General features: G+C 40.4%; 1 protein-coding gene across 17 annotated transcripts in view; it reads left to right on the top strand.

Moving 5' to 3' along the window:
- NCKAP5 (NCK associated protein 5) overlaps positions 1 to 21,999 on the top strand; it is a 454,622-nt gene that overhangs the window by 118,077 nt on the left and 314,546 nt on the right. For all 17 annotated transcript variants that reach the window (XM_064435175.1, XM_064435174.1, XM_064435171.1 and 14 more), the window contains one exon: positions 5,616 to 5,744. In XM_064435175.1, the coding sequence (XP_064291245.1) occupies positions 5,676 to 5,744 (69 nt within the window). In that variant the 5' untranslated portion in view covers positions 5,616 to 5,675. The remainder of the gene's footprint in view (positions 1 to 5,615; positions 5,745 to 21,999) is intronic.

Genomic DNA, 21,999 nt, shown 5'->3' with positions numbered 1-21,999 from the left:
ATGAAAATTAATTATTCCACAGGAAAACAGCATCAAAAATAGAGAACTAGAAAAGAATGTTATTCTGCCCAGATGTTTCAGAACCACTTGACACATATTTTAATAGAACTTTCCAAAGTCAGTCAATATCTTGGTATATAGGCAGAATGGTACAGCAGTGCTGTATTTGCTGTTTTGTGATTCCCAAAATATTCAACTCATCTAAGCATTTTAGCTTCCTGAATTGGAATTTTTCTAATTTAATTAACTCATTAATGCTGGCACATGGCACATTCTCCTTCCCTGTCTGCAAAAATGCAGCTTGCTAATCTAAATAGCAACCTAATCCACTGGGTGTGAGTGCATGACATGTACATTAGTGCTAATGAACTGCTGACCAGCCTCAGCAAATACCTGGGAGTGTTTGGCATTAGGCAGGTGCTGCTGTGAAATACACTGGGACAAAACAAAAGGCATTTAGCTAAGTGTCAGGCTGCAGAAGTGCTGATGTTGTTCAGTTTTCTATTTCCCAAGAATTGAATTTTGAAACACCAACGCAAGGGAGAATTTAGGAATTATTTTTATGCTTTGTCACTTAAAGTCATGACCAAGCTAAATGCCACGATGGGGAGAGATAAGGGTGTGGAAATGAAACAGTGTTCACAGTTGCCTTTTAATGACTAGGCAGAATGGTTTGAATACTCTGCCATTAGAGGAAGAAAAAACCCAACCCTCCACCCCACAAGAAACCAAGGGAAATAATCAAATTCATTAGTATAAACCTAGTATATTTTTACTGGCCTATGCCTAGCAAGATAAATGTAGTGATTTTTTAGAGCTGGACATTGATCTGTTAAACAAACATCAGCTCTAATTCTGGAATCTTTTTTTTCCTTCCAGTTCTGGGAGGCCCTGATAAACTGTACTGACTATAGTTTCCCTGCAAAGACCACAACAAACACCAGTGCATGCACATTGATGTTAACACCAGAGCTGGAAAAAGAAACCCAGATGCAAAATGACAGACTATTCAATTAGGTTCCTAGGAAACTGATCACTCCACAGACTGGTAAAGAGATATAAAATCTGTAGAGGAATTTGTGGCAGAACAAGGGCATGCTGCACCCCTGCAGGGACTGGACAACACTGTTACTTCGAGGGCTATGTACCGTCCTTGAACAGGCAGAACAAGGAAGAATGAGCATTGTGCAAGGACGAAGCCAGATGCCAAGGAGGATATGAAAACTGCTAAATTAGCACACCCTGACTAAAGCACTCACAGCCTGACAACCAACCAACAAGTGACATGCACGTGTGATTGCAGCCACTTGACCAATGAGTGTTGGGCAGCTGTCACATGAACAGTGTCTGGCATCATAAATATGACAAGATTGCTAAATAACGTAGAATGATGTGTAGCCATGTTGGTCTGATTGTTGTTACTCAGCTGACTCTTCACGGAATCTTCAATAATCTTTCAACTTTAGGTTACCTATTCACTCTAACATTTGTTTTGATGACAATCTTTACTTTCTCATTGCTGCTTCCTGCCCTATGCCAGTGATATTACTCTCTTTGCTGAGGGATAATACCAGTTCTGGTTGTTTTCTCTCAGTCTTAAAGTCTGGCTGTCAAGCAAGTAGGGCTAACAGAATAGAAAAAGCATTTAAAGGTGATCACTGTATATCTCTGGCCTCATTCTGTTGCTCAACAGTTAGATTTCCACAAACCACAAATCCTCTCCTCTTGTTAGCAGCTGGGAAAGACAAGCTGGCTGCTGAGAGGGAATACCTTGCTGCCCCACGGGTGTTTTGCCTTTTGGCAGCATTAAGTTGTGCAAAGCCAAGACTGGGGAGGCTGCATTGTATCTACCCTGAATTTAAACAAGAGGGTGCTGGTTTGCAGAGATGTCATTTTTGTCATGTGTCATAACTGTTAAATTTATACATGTTTGTAAGAGAAAAATAAATACAGTCCCTTCCCAGTTACCAAACAGATATACTGCATGCTAGCTCCCAGCTGGCATATGTTGGCATAACTGTTGAAATGTGACTGCAGTTCCAAACTGCCTGAAAATATCTTGGATGCCTATCCAAGGAATATGATGTTGTACATTTTCATCAGCTAAAGCAATATACATCAATCATCCTTTGTTGTTACTAGAAATGAAGAGGGTATTATAATCCAAGAAATTTCTCTCATAGATTCTAGAGAGTGCTTTTTTGTGTTAATCACATTATTTCTCCAGGGCATACTTTTCAAGCCATCTCCTGAAATAATGAACATTCTTGTACTGAGTATTAAAAATACTGCACTTTAGGATGTATAATCAAGCTGGTGCCTCTGGCTTGCTGGTTTCCTCAGCAGTGAAGGTAATGCCCTATTGAAGCAAGATCACACTTGGGTCTTTCGCTGAGAGTTTTTTCTGTGTCCATACAAAAGCTTCTGCCCTGAGCTCAGTGCAAACACTAGGCAAACCTCTGGGACCTTCATTCTCTTGGACTGATCCCCAAACATTTCTTGGGGATACAGCCTTCATCCCTGAGTGCTCTAAACCAAGTGCCTGCCCTCATATGCTCAACAGAGATGAACTTCCCCTTAGGGAGGAGTCCTACAGCAGCAACATTTCCTGCAGCACAAAGAACTAGAAGATGAGTCCCCAAAGATTCAGGAATATGCACATCTGAGTGCAGCATGGGTGAGGACACCATAAATCAGATATGACTCTGAAACAGTTCACAGTTCCACTGAGTTAATGGGATCATAAGGGTCTGAGTGCTGATCACTGGGGTCTTTGATGTAAACATATTGACAAGCAAATTGGCCAGGGAAGGCAGCTAATTTCTACAGTCTGTTTTCTTGGTAACAAAACACAGTATTTCTGATGTTTGGGCAAACTGGTTCTCAGCACTTTGGAGTTCCAAGATTGCTCCATCTGGACAGCTGTTCTCTTCTGCTGAGCTTCCCAGTGGATGTGTTAGCTCCATTTTGAGTTTTTGTTAGTCTTTTGTTTGGTCTCAGAGGAAGAGAGATTTACTTGGGAGGGCCATTTTTTCTTTGTGACAAGCAGTATGATGCACAAAAGTGACCATTCCAAGATGGAAACTTGTTCTGTTTTTCCCAAGTGCTTCACTCCAATGATAATTTTTCTTTAAAGGCCTCATGAGATGGGTACTTTGAGACATCAACATATGTTGGTACAGGTGATGTATTGTATTATCTTGTCTGATAATTACCTGTGATTCAAAACTTTGTGTGCTTAGCCTTAGGTGGTTAACTCTTCAGGGAGATGTGTGACAGGCTGCTGAAGTAATGTGCAGAGCTGGGAGCTCCCGTGGTGTGTGTGGGGAGCAGTGGAGCCAGCAGGTCTGGAGCTGCTGCACCAGGACATGAGTAGGTCCTTGTGCTGTGCTAGGTATGGCTACAGTAAATCCACTTCAAGTGCCCAGGGCAACATATTAACAGGAATAATTAATAATAATTGTTCCTCTTTTTACTTCTAAACCAGAATTTGGGGTGGCTCCACCAAATACTTGCAGACAGAAACTTCAGGCACTTAACTCATATTAAGTACTTGACCTTCTATGGGGATTACTGGCTCCAGCTGTAGCTCTCACTAGCTCATTCCTGGGTGGTTCTGTGCTCAACAAAGTCTCCCTTGGTGGAAGTCATGCTCTCCAGGCATGACTTGCTCTCCATGCTCAGGAGAATGATATAATGATTATATAAGGTCATTTGCTAATTTCTGGCATAATCACACAAACAATGTAATACATTGCTGCTGTGTTTAAATCTATTGCAGTGTTTCTTCTGCTCACTAATCAGCAAACAATAGGAATTATGTGATATCACACCATTGAGATTCCTTATTAGCTGAATTAAATAGCATGTGTAGTTTTAGGGTTGGAGCTACAAAAAAAGCAAGAAAGGGATTACAGGTAAACCTGAAGAAAACCCCACAAGGCAAGCAATGAGCACAGTGCAATAAGAGATTTTTCTACTATTGTTGGTACATGTTCTCATTGCATGTGTTCCTTAGATGAACATATAGAGAGATTAAATTTTATCCGTTTGGAAGAAAATAGCCTGAATTCTGGTCTTGCATGACCATAAAGCAGAAGTACAAAAGAAGTGTAGGAATCACCAGGTACTGTTCAGTAGAGGGCTGGATTCACCACTGCATGGTTTGGTAGCTGGAGCACTCAGGGCTTCCCCATGGTAAGTGCTATAAAGAACAGTCCCAGAGTGATGCCCACACTGTTCCCAATGATCCCAGAGTGTCTCTGGGAGCGCTCTGGATCCCAGCTGGCTTCAGCAGCTGGGCCTGGGCCATCCTGCTCTCCTTGCAGGCAGCCTGTGCTTGGCCCATGTTCAGGCTCCTGTGTGCCCTCGCGGCAGAGCATTTGAGGTCAGCTTGAGGGAAGAGCTGTGAAGGTTTTATCCGCTTGATATCCCCACAGCGACAGATGGGATCGTTCACAGGTGCGTGAGAAGGCGAGCCTATCCACAGGCATGCAAATGTGTCTGGAGGGCATGTGCAAGGCTGCTTTTGGGAATGCCAGCTGTGCTACCCTGCAGCAGAGGTATCTGTGCATCATCACCTGGCTGTGTGTGACCCAAGGTGATGCCCACAACAAGAAGCACACAGATCACCTTCTTTTCCACATCTCGTTTTCCAGTCAGTGGGACTGTGATACAGCAAATACAGTCACTATGAGATGCAAGAGAAAACTTCTGTGAATGGCTCTCTATGAGTGTATCTGCCTGCCTTAATTTAGTCCAGATTCTGATTTCTGTTGTCATTTTACTAATTCTTTACATCCCTAATAAATTCATTAACTTTACCCATATTCCTGTATCACAAAAAATAAATATCCTAAAATATAGGCTGAAACTTTCAGATAGACATAGCAAGCAACAAGAACGTTTAGGAAGGGAGCTGGTAGTTGTTACTTGTAACAACTTGGCTTGGTTTTTGTAGAAACCACTGGCTAGGAATTACCAAACCCTACAAAACTGGAAAGATTAATTCCTTCTGTGGTAGCTTTATGGGCTGAATTCCCTGGCTGTTCTGTACAGGCAGTGGGACTGTCTGATTATTACAGCAGAATCTTTGACCTTAAAAATGTAAAGAAATTGCTGAGGGCATTTGTCTCTCGTTAAGGATAATGGGAGGTGAAAGCTTTTAGAACTCTTCAGGATTAGGTCCAAAATTTGTACATCCCAGTAGCAGCACAGATGTGCCAACAAGCGGGGCTTACTGAGGAGTGCAATTAATGTGGAACAAACTGTTTCCCTCCCCCTGCCCAGCCTCAGGTAATTCATTGGCTCTGCAAATTCAGCTCCCTGCCCAGTTCAAAAGACTGTGGAAACATGGGTGTAATGCTAAAGGCAGTCGTAGCAGATTTTTTTTTGTTTGTTTCTGCCTTTGAGAAGCAACCCAAACATATTGGTAATATTTCTGTTTGGAGTTAAGGTTTTTTGGCACAGAACATTTATTCCTGGAACACAGACTACTAGAAACACAAACTTATTAGCTGTTGGGTTATTACAAAGTTAATGATGAAAGACCGTAACAGTTTAATAAGATATTGAAAGAGGCATTTAAATATTTTAATTTTTTCTTTTTCTTCCAGTGATGCTGAAAGCAGCCTGACATTTCTAGTTGATCAAAAGGAAAACAAATAACCTCAGCTATGGAGAAAAAAAGACAGCTACAGAAAAGGGAATTTGGGAAAAGACTTTCTCTGGACAGCAGTCTTGTGGTAAGAATGAATATTTGCTGCATTTACTGAATATACCTTGCCATAAAAATTTAGCTTTAAAGAGGCAATACTCACAATTACATATATTTTAAAGGTGTTTATCTCTTCATCACAATATCACAACATTTTGTGATTATTCAAATTCTCCAACAAAAAGTACTGAAGGAATTTTATGACATCCTAGGTAGATACTTGTCATCATATAGAAACAGGTCCCTGAATTAAGTGAACTTGCACAAGGAAGGAATTCAGACAATTATAATGGATTTTTTATTAAAATACTACTCAGCTTCTGTGGGATCATCCTGTGTTGCTTCATACTTACTATATGAGGGCTGTAAGTGGCTGAGGTCCTCTGTCAGAAATGTTTATCAGGGTATCAGCACAAATGTGTTCACCATAGAAAATCTATAAACTACTCTAATATCTACTGAAAGACAAGTATAAATGCCACATGCTGTAAAACATTTGCTTTTGTTGTACCTAGGATTTAAATTCATTGGAGATTGTATTGTAGATTTATTTTTAGTTGATATTTTCAAAGGATGACTGAGACAAACAAGGAGTTTTTAGAGTTTTATGCTGAAAATGCTCATAGATGCCAGAAAATGCTCATAGATGTGGAAGAGTTGTGCATGAGGATAAAAGTGCCTGTGTTAAGTATTTAGCATGACAATCTGCAAATACTGAAACAGGCAAAGCTGAGAGATCCAAGGAAATCTATGCCATCTCTTTGACACTCATAGAGGTGGTGACTGTGGGACCCCAAAGCCCTTTTGCCTGCAATGCCACACCTGTGCTAACCCCATTACCTGAATTTAGCACAATATTACAATGTTGTTTCCTTCATCTTATGCTAAAATTGCAATTTGGGCTTTATACTTTGGAGGGGAAAAAGCCTACTGACATGCTAATAGCATGAACATGGGCTCAGCAGGTTTCAGTCTATCCACTGATGCTCTTCAATCACCTGCTGTGTTCTTTACTGGGGTCAGCAGAGCAGTCCCACCTTCCCAGGTTTCCACTCCTTCAAGGACTGTGCTCCTCTCCCTCAGGCCTTAGCTACAAGGCACATCTCAGGTAATGTCAGGTGGCCAGTGAAGAAATGTGCAGAGAATGTTTAAAAAGGGCTCTGTCTTTTTCTTGGCACCATTTCTTATACTGATAAATTATACCTGTTTTTTCTGAAAAATATCATTAATTGTAGAGAAATAAAAGTAGAAGAATAGTGAATTCTCTGAGCTGCTCAGGACCCTAAGGAAGAGCTGTTCAAGCTGCCCCTGTTCAGGCCATGCAGCTCAGGGCTCTGATACTGAGACGTGACTGTTTTCAGGTTGTTCAGCCTGCAACAAAACCTGCTCTCTCGGTTTGCACGCACTCAGCAGGTCAGGTCAAGCTCCCAGCACTTTAAAACTCTTTCTAGCTTGTGGGCAGAGAAAGAAGGTTTGGTATGAACTCACAACTTTATGTAATACACCCGGAGACAGACAAAATCTGAAAGGTTTTGTAGGCTCAGAAGTCTGTTTAGTCCCAGGGCCTAAACCTCTGTTATTTGTTCTAGGCATACACAGCCCCAAAACAGACTCCAGCCTAAATCCTGCAGCTAAAATGTACTGCTGTGATCCAAACAATCGACCACAGACTGTCAATATTTATCTGGAGAAAAGAATACTCATAGAAACTGGGTACTGAAAGCTAAGGGAAATGCTAGCAGTTGTGAATTTTGCATAGAAACATTGTTTAATATGGCAAATCAGTACTATTCTCCCCTAAATGTTCTCACGGATGTAATGGACTAGATTTAGCCTTTACTAAAGGTATTAAGATAGAAACTTTCATTTCTCTGAGGTGACTGTAATGTGCTGTGTGGATGGTACCAAGGAACCAGATATTTCTGGCTTCCAGTCCCACCTAGTGGAATTTGGATTTGATAGCCAAGGTAGAGCACTGTGCCTAATTCTTACCCTTCCTTATGAGGGGAGAGTAGAGAGAGACATTTGTCAACGACATAGCAAATACTGTGTGTGTGGCACCATCCAAAATGCTTTGTGTTATATTCAGTGCTATGTATATATTGAAGCACCCGTAAGGACTTAATTGGAGGAGAAACAGAAACCATGGCTGTATGGGATGGTGACACTCTCTCCCTGCTCTTCAGCAGAGGGTGGGAGACTGCACACAGCTGAAATCAGGCTTCAAGCACTGGCTTGAGGTCAATGAATTAGTGCCAACATGTGGCAGCTGAAGTTCTGTGGCTGATTAACCCATATTGGTGTGAAAGTGTTGAAGGAAATGTGTTGAAGGGAAGAAATATTGCAATACCTCAAAATTTTGTATGTCTAAACCCATCATGCTGTCATCACCATTGTAAAACAATATCTTCTGCCACAGGTTGTGTCACCTGTTGGGTTTCAGGACACACATCCATTTGCTGTACTGGGGTGTTACAGGTCTGCGTCTGTGAAGCTTTTCGTTGAGTCAAATAAATGTAACTAGATCTGAGAGTGCCATCTATACATTTAATTAGAAAATCTTACTGAGTCCTTTCTTGTCTACTCCCAGCTATTATTTCATAACAAATTGGAAGAGACATTCTGAGACTCAAGTGCCTTCAGCAGCCTGTAGTAAGTCACATGATGCCTTGTGACTCCGTGAAATTGAATCAGGAAAGGCAAAGCCCTTACGGTTTTCCTTGTTGTCCCCAAATTCCTGTTCTAGCATTGTCATCTCTCTTCCCAGATGTTTTGTGTTTAACCTCTCAGGCATTCAGGGTTGGACACTCTGCTTGGAAAATCTGGCCTTGATTCTCTCAAATCCAGCTTCTCCTTGTTTGGTGGAGAGTTTAAACATTATCATATCTCAGAAAGAATTTTAACTTCTGGGTGTTTAAAGAAAATATGTTTCTACTTTTGCACTTGGGACCATGAGATACAAATAGGCGTTTCTGATAACATTCCTTACCCTGCCTGGCTCTGCTGCTTTTCCCATCTGCATCAGATTGTAATCTTCTGGAATGTTTTTTTTCCATTATTTAATCTACAAGTATTGCATATGGATGTTAAAAAAAACCAGAAAAGATCCTCTTTCTTCCTCTGCTCTTAGACTCTGAATATAGATGCTATGAAGGTATTGATGGCAGAGTGAGAAGAGGAAAAAGCTGTTTCTGAAGAAAAGACATGACTCCTCTCTCCTTAGGATATGGAACTGGGCCTTCAAAATATGGCCATAAAATCCATCAGTGTTTTGTATTCAGGCCTGCCCCACCAATGACTTTCAGGCTTCAAATAAGAAAGATCCATGTTGGGGACATCCTTTAAACAGGGAGAAATTCCAGAACTACTAAACCCCTCTTCTTTACACCACAGGCGCACTAACTACTTTTGGATCATTCCGATCAGGAAGGGTTCAGTTTTATTTCCTGTACTACTCTACCCCTCGTAGGTGGTGTCTTGGGGAAATAAGCTTTACAATGAGAACAAATAAATGTTTTAAAATTAAAAAAAAATAAGTGCACATATATGTTCATAAAATGTCTTTTATAGGGCACAGTGTTTTTAGTGAGTGATGATTAATGCTTTGCTGGAAGTTAGTGGTTTGAAACCATGGAGTTTAACAAGTTCCAGAATCCTACCAGTGTTTAAAAAAAGCCAGAGCAATGCTACTACTGCTGCCCAGGTCAAAGGGAGATCTTGCTGTTAGCTTCAATTGCATTAGATGTCTATCAGCTTTTAGTCATAATATCACAGGTGGTATTCCAGAAATCTCCAGTATAGCCAATGGCTGTTACTGGTCTGTAGGTTTCCGATATTGGCACCATGCTAAGATTTGTTACAAACCCACTTATTCACATTTGCAGGCAAAGCAGGTAAGCCTACAGTGACACTGATGTTTTATGGCTTTTTATTCAGGTGAAGCAGTTTGAAAATATTAACTTCATAACAATTCTCACAGGTAATCCTATGAGATCAGTTATAGAAAATAATATCTTTGTAATTTCTGCCTGGCATTTAAAACCCAAAATATGCCACCCAAGGAGGATATACCTTTTACAGTTTCAATATAGTTTTATACTACCTTATTGTCTCACCTATTGTACAAGTGATGCTACTGTATTTTGAGTTTATGAAGTTTTCTTCTGCATATTGATTCCAATCAAAACACCACAACTCTGAAAATCTAATTGGCTTGAGAAAGAAGAGCTAAAGATGGAATCTTTTCTGTTTTAAATAACAGATCTGCATTTGTCATGTTTTTATGATATTTGTAAGGATATTTTATTGTATATGTGGTTATAGGATAAGATAGGCAACAGTTGAAGAATGAGGTGGAACTCTGTCCTTCTGGTTTGCTGTGCAAGAATTCAAGACCAAAGTCATTGCTGTTATTGCCACAGTACTTCTGTTTAGCATGAAAACAAACTGCAAAATTCATAATATTGAAGAAGTGCATTTCTTTGGAATATGTTGCTTAGATGTCATGTAACACCCATGTCAGATTGTTTTCTGTTAAAAGAGAAACAATTCTTTCTGAAGAATATTTGCTTTGTGTGTCTTAAATCCTTTAAGTTTAGTTAAACAGAACAGCTTTGCAAAGTGTAAGAGTGTGAAAATTTCACGGGTTTGATTTTTTTCATGAATAATATTTTTACGTGTTGAATCTTGCATTTAAGCATAACTAGTTGAAAATAACTAGTTAAAGAAACTAGATAAAAACAAGAAGGAAAGGGATTTTTCTGTGTCCTTTATTCTTTTCAGGTCAGAATATACAAAGAAAATGATTATGAAAATTTGTAGTAAAAAAATGTACTTTGATGGAATTTAGGCAGCTATTTTTTAAATACGGGTAAAATGAAGACATATGAGAAGATTTCTTTGGTAATATTTACAATTTATTATTTGGTATGTGAGGGAGGTAGCTTAGAAAGGCAGTGATATTAAAAGGCCTCATGAAAGGATTTATTGTATTTCAGGTTTTCCCTACAAAAAGTTCTTAAACAAAAAGAAAAATGGAAAAACCCCAAACCATAAATAGACCCAAAGCCAAGCTTTTAAGTAATTTGTGTGGGACGAGGGGAGTGATAGAACATATCACTGCCACCAGGGCCACGTTGGCTACTCTATTCACTGGGGTGTTCTTTGAAAATAATAAAAGCTCTATCCTTTGCCTGATCCAAACTGTCCAGTTGCCTCCCAGGCCCTTTTGATCAGGAAAAAGTCAATGTTTCAAGCTGTGCTCTTTATTTATGTGGATAATTCCCAGCCTGACTACACACATAGTTCACCCTTACAGCTGTGGTGGCATTTAGCTGGGGAGATTTGAGAACAGAATATCTTTTTGAAGCAGCCAGCATTTATCAAAGCAGAAGTTTTTGTTTTATTTAAAATGAGGCTTTTGCTTCTGAAAGCAAGTTGTGGTAAAGTGCTTCGGTGGTGGCTGGTGAACTGTGCCCTGCTGCTTTCATTCTGCTCACACGCTCCTGTGGGGCTCTGTAGGATGGGCTTTAATGGCACCACTTTGTTGTAATAAGGGTAGAGTGTAATGTAATGAATTGCTCTGGGGCGTGGGAGGAATACCTTCAGCTGCCTGCAGCTGGATTGGTGGCATGGGCAGAACCACTGAGCTCAACTGGAGACTGCTGAGAAGTGTGCATGTGTTCTCCGGGGCTGGGAGCCAGGAATTCGGGGGTTAAGTCTGACATCTGTCACTGCTAATCAGTTCCTAACTTGCTTTAATAAATTTCTAATTCAGTTTTCTTATTAACAAAACTCTGATTCAGTTTTCTTGTCAATAAATTTGGTGTCATAGTAATTTCTTACCTCATAAGTATTCCAGGAATAGTGTGTTATTAGCATGAGTCTGTGGCTTGCTTTGATATCTTCAGATGAAAGGTGTCACAGAGAACAGGATGTTGGAGCAGAGCTGGGAAAACTGCTGCAGCAGCAAGGCAGGAGGGGAACCCTTCATGTCTGGGAATTAAATTCTGGGAATAGCTCTATTTGTTTTGCTAGTTGACTGTGACATTCACAGTGTGTCTGACATCACTGTGCAACATAACATAATCCAGCAATTCAAAATGAAAGGTGGCATTAAAAATATCACCTTGTCAAATGTTGGTTAATGTTCTAACTTTTGTAGGCTAAATATTTTTTTCCCATCCTTAAAGCTGCTGCCAAATTCCTTTGGAGTGTGCGAGTACTTTCAGTCCCCTCAAAACTTGGATTTTGATTTGTGTGATAATTTATAATTCAGAATTTTGTTCAGCTGGGTACACCATCATAGAAAAGCCCATGCCAAGGGTTGAATCCGGTACTGCAAAAGTATTGTTCAGCATGGGAAAATGCACTCAGAATGTGAGCCTCAAACAAACAATTTTTGGTTTTTCAGAGGCAAGGTAAAGCATACCTAACATCCAGTGCATTCAGGGGCAGAGTGAGTCAAGGAGAACTGTTTAATGAAGGTGACAAATGTGGAATTTTGAACTAGAAGACAGAATACAGGGAAGAACAGCAGTGAAGCACAGGTTGTGTTGCTACTTGTAGAGGTGAAGTTTTGCACATTCATGAGGAAAACCATAAGATATGGAATTGACATAAGGGCTCAATAAACAGAATTCTAAGAAAAATCTATTCTTATCATCATAGAATGGTTTGAGTTGGAAGGGATCATAAAGTTCATCTTGTCCTAACCCCTCTGCATCTTCCTCATGGCAAGGATAGTATCACACAATTCTGCAAATCTGTCAGTTAGGACATCTATTCCACAGACTGGGCAGATGAAGTGCTATCAACTGTCTGCATAACAGACAGTCCTAGAATCTGACTGGAACTTTGTAGAAAAAGAAAACCCCAGTGGGGTCTGAGTGTGTAAAAGCCATCTAAACAGAAGGACAGATTCTGTTGTGCACACCGAGGGCCTTTAGCACTTGGACTTTGAGAAAACTGAGCTATTTATAAACATAGTGCCAAGAGCACAGACTGCTCTGCATTTGCATTTTTAATAAAGTGAAAATTGAGACAAGAGCTCTGGTGTGTTATGCAGAAGAAAAGAGCTGACCAAATGAGTCAGTTTACAGCAGAAACTGCTGGGAGGTGAGGAGAAAAGAGAAACCACTGATATGGGACATCAGTGTTTAGGGTTGATATTGACATACCAGTAATAGAAATAATGTGGGGAACTGTGGTCTGTGTGGATTTAAGGACATCACTTACCAGCACAGCAGTACATCTAAGGTACCAGGAGTGGAATCTACATCAGCTTGTATAAAGAGCACAGTCACTAGTTACACTAAGAGAGATGATGGCACTTCTGTGTAGCAGTGGTGGAGATGGCTGGTTTGGATTGCATTTGCAGAAGAGGGATTTGAAAATGAAGAAGTGTGTAAAGCACTGAACATCCTCACAGCAGTTTGTTACTGCTCATTTCTAAACTCTGGAGCACCCTGGTGAACCTTAAATCATAATTAAGAAACACAGGGGCTGTGAGTTCCAAAGGACTCAGTGAACCCAGGTAGAACCAGTAGATGTAAGTGCCAGGTCTAACATGAAGGAATGGTTCTGTTAGGTACCAAGGCCACAGAAGGAACCGAAATTTGTTCTTGTGGTGATACAGACAGTGACCTATTTCTCTGATTAAAGCTTACACCAAGAGAAACCAGTGATCCTTTTCAGGAACAGGAGATGTGGATAAACAGTGAGCAGTGGAGAGATGCTTGAAGAGAGACTAGAAATAAAAACCTCACAGCCCTGAAAACAAATAGTGTGTGGAGCATGTTGTTCCTGAGCAAAACTTCGAATAATATTCCTACTGGAATATACCTCAATGGTTTATTGATCAAAAACACTGACTCCAACACAGGCAGAAGTGCTCTCTGAGAGAGGAATTGTTTACCATTTGTTGCTGCACATCAAAAGTTACATCAATAGGTGTATAGGGTGACATGGTGACAGCTGAAACAGTACCCACGTCCCCAGAGATCATGCTTTGACAAACTGCTGGCTTTTGCTTTCTCATGTCTTTGGCACATAAACTTAAAGTGACAAACACAAGGCTTGAAGGTTAAAAGAGAAGCTTTAAAAAAATTTATGCAGCTGATCTACCCTTGTTCATTGTCACAGAACTGGATGCAGAAGTGAAGGAAAAGTAAGTACAGAGAACAGAAAAGATTGTTTTACTTGGGCCTAAAAATTGGCTGGCAGATGGACTGGGAAAAAACAGAGGGCAATCATATTCTGTTGCATTCTAAAAAAGCTGGGAAATTGGCCTATATTGCTGCAGAATCTCAGTAATTTCACTGTCAGACTTTTGACATTAAAGTATTAAATTCTCAACAACTCCTAATAAGCTTTTAAAGACACTGATTTAGCTGCAGAGGAGGAACTAAAAATGAAAATTAAGGAAAAAGCAATAGATAAATGCATGAATTTTGAGAGTTATTCAGGAATGAAAGTTCAGCATGGTACAATAGACAATTTGGGTCTTACAAAAAGAAAGGGTGTTAAGTGTTCAAGTTGATGAACTCCAGAAACTGAACTTTGTGAATTTTCTGGTAATATATAGTTGTAGACGTCAGGACTTGGAAGAAAAAAGTCATAGTTTTATCTTGGTGCAGTGGAGACAACTGTGCTGAGATTTGGCTTTCCTCTTTGGGACACATTAAGGAGAAATCTTGCAGTGGATCTGTTTGCTAGTGGATTGTTATTTGGATGGAACCCCACGTTTTGATTTGGAGGAGTTTGATGATTTGCAGTGTGCACAGCAGGCTCTGCTCCCCGGGGTTTTTGGGAGGAGCTGGCAGGTGCCTGCCCTCTGGTCCAGAGCTAGCTCAGCAGCCTCCTGCCTGCTGCTGGCTTTCTCCCTGGAGGATGGGCTGCAGGCAGGGGACAGCAGCTCCAGTGTGTGTGCAGGCTGTGAGCAGCTCCTGCCTGTGAGCAGCTCCTGGCTGTCATCTCAGGCTGCTCTGTCCCTTTGCCCTGCCCCACCAATTACAGCGTGGAGCTGTGACAGATGTCAGCCCGGCCCCAGAAGAGGGGAGCTCACGCAGAGCTTTGGATTTAGGGGCAGTGTGCCACACGGTGATGTGCCTCCTGTGACACGAAGGAAGGCTGTGTGCCATCAGCCTGGCCAGGGATAAGCAGCCACCAAGGGAAATGGATGTTCTGGGGACCCTCATCTAGCTCTGTAAGCTCCCAAAGCAGCAGTGAAATTGGATGCTTTGCCTGCCCAGATGTTAAGAGCAGAAGGCTGCCTGTAACAAGAGATCTGAAGAGATTGGGGTTAACTAAATAGGGATTTTATTGACAAACCTTTTAAAATGCTTCATGCCTTCAGCAATTAAGCATAACACATATCCCGAGAAGCACAAGTCTCCTCTGTGTCTCCCAGTTGCCTGATTCAAGTGGAATACAATCCTAGGGACAAGAGAAAGCAAAAATTATGCCCTGTGTTGTTTTATAGGGTTGACATAATTCCCTACCCTGCAAGACCAAGAATGAATATACTGAATGCAAGGTCAGTTATGGCATCCACTCAAATGTCCTATTTTGATTATTGTTGCATCCATAGAAGAGTCTAAATTTCTTTTCACAGACTTGTGTGCATGCCAATATACAAAGGGAACAAAATACATCTTTGCAAGAGGATATGTAGGCATTTCTAGGTAGTTTTGTTTTACAAATTAGTATGGTCAGATCTCACTAATGTTTTGAATTTTTCTAATTTTGTCCACTTACAGTGAATGTGAGATAACCTCAAATCAAAACTACTGCTCTGAGTTGTTTGCAAACCAGTATTTCCAGCCTGTGTTAAAAAAATTTAGGTTTTTATATTTTAGTTCCAGCTGGAAAATTCTGGCTTTGTTCATAACTTATATATATATATATACACACACACACACACACATATATTTATATATATATACTCACACACTTCTCTTTTGTTCTTATATATAAATATATATATATGTATATATATATACACTTCTGGTCCTCTTGCTCATTAAATTGCATAGCTATAATAGATGATCTACAATGTTTTTCATCACAAGTTTACAATTTTGATCTTTAACTAAAGTGTGCCTTACTGAAAATTTCAGTTAAATCACTGTGTGTTTTGCCTTTGTGGAATAACTGTTTCCTCATTAAAAACCAAGCTGCCAAAAAACCAGCGAAATCTTCTACATGGAAAATGTTCTGCTTCATGCTGTCAAGAGAGCCATGCAAAGCTCTGCAGTGTAAACATGTCTTTTGCTCAGGACCCCTGGAGGCAGGGATATTTGAGGGCGGGTACCCCGATTCCAGGCATTTTTCTCTTCTGGGGAGTCTGTAGGTGCTTGTTGAGCTCTAATTGCTGGGAATGGCTCTGCTGGCAGCTCGTTCCTCCTCTGCTCCTGCACCTCTGAGCCTGCCTGTGTGCTTTGGCTTGCAGGGCCTCGTGTGACCCAGATAGGAAATGAGCTGGGATCATTGCGAGGCATTTAAAATAATTGGGTATCAACAGCTGGCTTTATGGGAAGCTAACAGTGTAAATCCAGAGAGTTTTTATGATTTCAATGGGTATTTTTCCTAGCGTATAAAGCGGATCCAAGTAATTTTGGCTGGGAAACAGTTTCCCAACTTATTTCTATAATGATACCTTAGAGTTTTTCATTATAGTGAAAATCTCTAGTAGGTCTGAAGGGAAAAATTACCTCCACTGTTTCCAGACACCCAATATGTTTTCTCTGTGCTTGAATTTATGAGTTTTGGCAAAGATAACTCACAATATGATCAGGTTTCAGGGCAGTGGTTTCTTGCACTGAATCCCAAACAAAAGTGTAACTGTTCAGAAGGCTCCAATGTGTCTTTGGTGATGTAAAAATATGGGACATTGCTCTCCAAAACTTGCCAGTCTGTTTTTGTCTTAGCGTATTATTTACTACACAGTGAATTGAAAGATCTTTTTGAAGCACAATTTAATTCTCAACTTCTTTCAAAGTTTTTACAGCATAAATTGCAGTCTCTGTCAAAAAAGACCAAGATTTGGCTGCTGAAGACAATTATTTTGTTTCTATTGCTTTGTAAGTAGATTCAAATATAACTGTTCATTAAAGAGCTTTCCTGGAAGACAAGTGCTTGAATCAAATGAGAGGCATAATGCAGAATTCCTCTCAGATTGGGACATTAGACTGTTGGGTCAGAACAGGTATTTCCATCCTGGCCAACTTTTTCAACGCTTTGATATTTTAGTTTCAATTAAATTTACTTTTTTTTTTGTTTTAACTTATAAATGTTGAAAATATCTTCTCTGAAATGGAATTTCCTTTCTTCCCATCTCTGTTGCATCTTTTCTGGCCTTAAATGCACCATGCTTGAGAGTGCAAACAAAAAGTTTCTGATTCATAAGAATAAGGGGGGTGTGGGTGTGTGCATTGGAGAAATGTAAATTTTGCCCAGAAATAAAAAATGTTCTGTTATCCTGAAGGAAATCTGTTATTTTTAAAGAATCACATTGTCATTGCCCTTCAAAAATTCTGATTTTTCATGTGGAAATGCAGTCTCCTCTGGAGTAGTCTATAGAAAATTCCTGAATAGCTTTGCTAAAGCTATAAAAGATGCTGTTTTTACCTTTAGCCAGCCTTTGTGTTGCCTTACTCCACTAAGAACAAACTTCAGTGGCACTGATTAGAGAGATATCTCATACAGGAAAGTGCACACTCCACATATGTTAAGGTGATAGACATTGCAAGTACTTGCATCTTATCTCATTCGTGTCTCTGACATGCCTGAAACTCTGGAACTCAATGGGTTTGTTCTGATGTACATTTATATGAGACAAAAATCAAGCCAATATTCTCCATTTATTCTGTAGGTATTTCCATTCAAACATTTTTTTAGTTGTCAGCTAGTGTGTCCTGCCTGTTTCTCCTGCTCTTACTGAGGGTCAGACAGGAGATTTCTCTCATGTTGTGTCTTTGTAGATTGGATCATCTTGTGATACTGAATCATGCTGGTTGTCACTGGCAAAGCAGCAGGTTCCTCCTAGCCCTCTTCCCTGTGTGGTTCTGCTTGATGGGATTCTTATATACCTTCCAACCACTTTGTAATCTCAGTTTTATCTGTGACTTCAAGCTTTCCTTTGAGCACCACATCAACTACATTGTCGAGGCTTTATTTTTTTTTTTCATCTGTATGGGAATCCAGGAAAAGCTCGGGTCTTGCTGTCTCAGCAGGACACAGAGGGTCTGATTTATGTCTGGATAACAGCACAGGTTGAATTATTGCAGTAGCTGGTTCACAGCCTCCTAGATTTGCTGGTACATGGTGTTCTTAAGTTTGTACAAAATTCACTCTATATGCTAAAGGACATCCAGTTAAATGTGTCTGAAATTGGCACACCACACCTGTACAGGGCAGTGCATTATGCTGGAATGTGGAATTGTTTAAACCTAAAAGGTTGTAACTGTGCTTCCTTCCCCACATGCCCATACCCTGGACAATCCCAGTGTCTGTGTGAGGTATGAATGGATTTAATGAATGTAATACCTCACTGCAGAGGTTGTCTCACAGCCCTCACTCATTGTCCTTGAGGGACGTGGGCACTGCTGGTGTCCAGTGTTGCTGCTTCTCTCTGGTGCAGAAACTCTGATTCCCTTCAGAGTCTGTCCTAAGTGACCTGGGAATTTCCTTTGACAGAGATTATGAGTTTCAAAGGAATTAATTTCTTTTATTTTTGCATTCACCGGTTTTATTATTATAATATTTTGATTTACAATTGCTTAGTTCTGCTGGTTTTTAATTGACTAATGACAGATGTATTACTTTAGGCATTCCATTTTGGGTACTTTATTTACAGGAATGTTGGAAATCTTGAAACACAGGTCCCGTTGAGTTGGACACTGAAAACTTTCAAACATCTTGAGTCACCAGTTCCTTTGACAATCTTAACCAGTTTGCCTTCACCTGTCCAGAAATCTCATTTACAAAGATGTGCTTGACAGGGGGTTGCTAGCTACAGAAATTCAGCCTTACCTTTACTTCATAAAACTGAAGTAAAGATTCATAATCATGCATGGATCAAAGTATTCATCTGTCAAAACTTTGTTAATGCAGCTATGATCTTTAAAATTACTTTTCTATCTATAAAAAATAGTTTATATGGCACCAAAATTACAGCATCTACTCTTTGAGTACAGAATTAACTTTCCAAAATGAGCAATTATGTTAGTTAATTCATTTAAACATTAAGATTAATTAAAACCAAAATCCTTTAGGTATGTTAGAGATGTGACATGATTTTTAAAAATACTTTAGTGGAAGAATAGTACCAACTCTTTAAAATTTTAAGAAGTCAGGTCTACAGTAAGTACATTTAAATTCTTTTCACACTGGTTTTTGTAGCTACAAGTTTCTTTTTCAGCAGAGATTCTTCTTTCTTCCAAATGGTAATTACATACTCCATGTTCTTCCATTTGCATAAAGAAGAGAGCACCAGTGCTTTATTGAAAGCTGTTCAGAATAACTGTTTAATCCTACTGGGATGGGATGAGACTGGAAAGATGCTCCCTGTTTATCCAAGTCTCCACTGCCTGCAGAGGCTGGAGAGGGCATGTGGTCAATCCCAGCATCCTGGAGCTCCCAGTGCTGTAAGGGCAGACTGAGCGAGGGCATCACGGGTGTCATGTGGGCTCATCTCACACATAACACCAGGCCTTCCTGAGGAGGCTGCCGTGCCTGACTTCTCTGCCTGCTCCTGACTAGAGGTGTGGCTGATATTTGGGTCAAGGGCAGTGTCACTCACTGCTCCATCCTGCTGGTCAGGAACAATTTCAGACCACTGAAGGGAAGTCGAACACAGCCTGCAGCTTTCTTACCCACTGTGTCCTCAAAGATATGGGCTTCTCTCAAAAAATACTTTTATCCTTTGAGCATGAATTCAAGATAATACCCTGCACTATAATAAAGCAATGCTGCAAGGAAAAAAAAGTCTTAAAATTAAATTTTGAATGCTTCTTTTTCAGATAATTAAAATATCTTGGCAATGCTTTTGTCTGTGCCCTTCTACTGATGGTGTCAGCTCTAGTTTTCACCTTGTTGCACTGGCAGTGTAGTTATATAGTGCTGTGGCTGTAGTGCAGATGTGCTGTCAGGTCAGCCCTCACACAGAAAGCTCAGTCCATGTGAACTCAAGAGAAGGAATGGACCTGAGAGCCCCTGTAAGCTGGTGCTGGGTCAAGATACTGACTTGAACATTCTTTTTGCAATGAGTAGGGAGCATTTGAGAGTCCTGTATATAACCCTCAGCTTGCCTTGCAGAGATACATGCATTATTTACAACCATAAATGTTTCCAGCCCTTTTATAAAGCTAATCGTCAATACTTATTTCTGTGACATCTGCAGTCCTGAGGTGGTCAGTAATCAGCTGAGGTTAATGATATCATCCAGTGTGCTTTTAGCCAGGTGTGCTCATCAGGCTTCACAGTACTCAGGTGGAAGCCTGAGAGAGAAGAAGACACCAGGAGGTCTCCTAAATAGGAGAGAGTTGCTATGAATTAAAACTGTGTTGACCCAAATCCTTGGACCCAAACATTTCTTAGCATGTTTAGCTTAGAGCCTATCTCAGAGAAGAGCCAATAACCAAGCCAATATAAGTCTGCTGGTGGAATTCATGATTGCTGCATCTTGCTGCATCTTACTGAGGTAAATACTCTGGATGAAGTTTTAATAGTGTTCAATAATTTGCCGACCTTGGCTAATGGTGGTGGCGTAGTTGGATCTCTTGCTGCAGGGTATAACCGGGTCTCCAGTAAACTCAGGAGAGATTTTGCCCTTCCCTCGTCCTTAACTTCCTATAACATCCCAGTACTGCAGGGAGCCAACTCAATATGCAGCTGGTTTGATCTGTGTCTTGTCATGTGTGTTCCTATAGGATTAAAAGACAAACAAATACTCCACAAGTAGAGTTCAGTGTTTTAAATGCAAGAAATAAAATTTAACACTACAAAAAAGATTGTTTCTTTTCTTCACATTGAGGCTAAAACTTAGGGCATATTTCAGATAATGTCTTAAAACATAGAATTTTGGATAAAGAGGTTTCCAGTTTCAACCCAGAGATGCAGCTTATGTAAAAGTAGCAGAAAAAATTTGCAATTTTGTTACAAATAAATAAGGAGAAGCCTTGTAACTCTTGTTTACCTTGTTTGGACTGTGTGAGCTTGGAATTTCAGGACTGGAGACTAATAGGTATTTTTATCATTGCCTGTAATATTCATTAAAATACAAAGCACACTGCTTGGGCTTTGAACTTGCTCTTATTTGCATTCATATACAAACATAGGCAAAATTTTATGAAAATGTCAAACCCTACAGGCAAGATAGGGAACATATAAAGATGTGTTTAGACATAAGCCTGGAGGCACACACAGATGTTTGAGGGATGGTGTGCTGGAGAGTTCCTTCAGTCTGCTGGCTCTGTGGAGGCTGGGGATGGAGATCCATGAGGCAGCAAAGGTATTGCTGGGTTGGGGATGTCTTAGAAACCATGAAAATGCCTGAAAATGGTCAGGTGGAAAGGTGATGGGATCAACAGCCCAGCTGAAGTGCCTCTACACTGATGCCCACAGCAACAAACAGGAGGAGATGGGAGCCACTGTTCAGCACCAGTGTGGCCAGCAGGGATTGTCCCCCTGTACTCGGCACTGGTGGGGCTGCACTTCAAATCCTGTGATCACTTTTGGGCCATGGGCTAAAAGAAAGGTCTTGGAGTATGTCTGAGGAAGGGCAATGGAACAGGTGAAGGGTCTAAAGCACAAGTCCCCATAATGGTTATAAAGCACTGCAACATGCTGTCCAGAGAAGTGTTGGAGTCACCTCTCTTCCCTGGAGGTATTTAAAGGACAAGCAGAAGTGGCATTTGGGGACATGGCAGCCTTTGCAGTGCTGGGTGGACAACTGGACTTGGTAATCTTAGAAGTGTTTTCCAACCTAAGGGATTCTTTGACATAATAGATATGTATAAAATCCCTTTTAGGGTGCCCTAGGGTCATCAGAAGCAACTGTGAGATCACATGCAATCTGAACCATGTAACTGTTTATTTGGAGAGCGGGTTAAGTGTTATGGTAGGATGAGACATGCAGAAGGAGGAAAGGGGCATAAAGTCTAGTGTATCCCTCACACATCCTCTCTTGCTAATATACATATTACAGAATAATTTTTCTGTCAGCCTCCTTTTCAAAATTAAGCTTTCAACTAGAAGCTTCAACATAAAGGAGAAACAAAACC

The sequence above is a fragment of the Passer domesticus genome, chromosome 10 (genome assembly GCF_036417665.1).
Source record: "Passer domesticus isolate bPasDom1 chromosome 10, bPasDom1.hap1, whole genome shotgun sequence".
Lineage (NCBI taxonomy): Eukaryota > Metazoa > Chordata > Aves > Passeriformes > Passeridae > Passer > Passer domesticus.
Note: the sequence above shows the minus strand (reverse complement) of the source record. Positions and strands in the feature narration are given on the sequence as shown.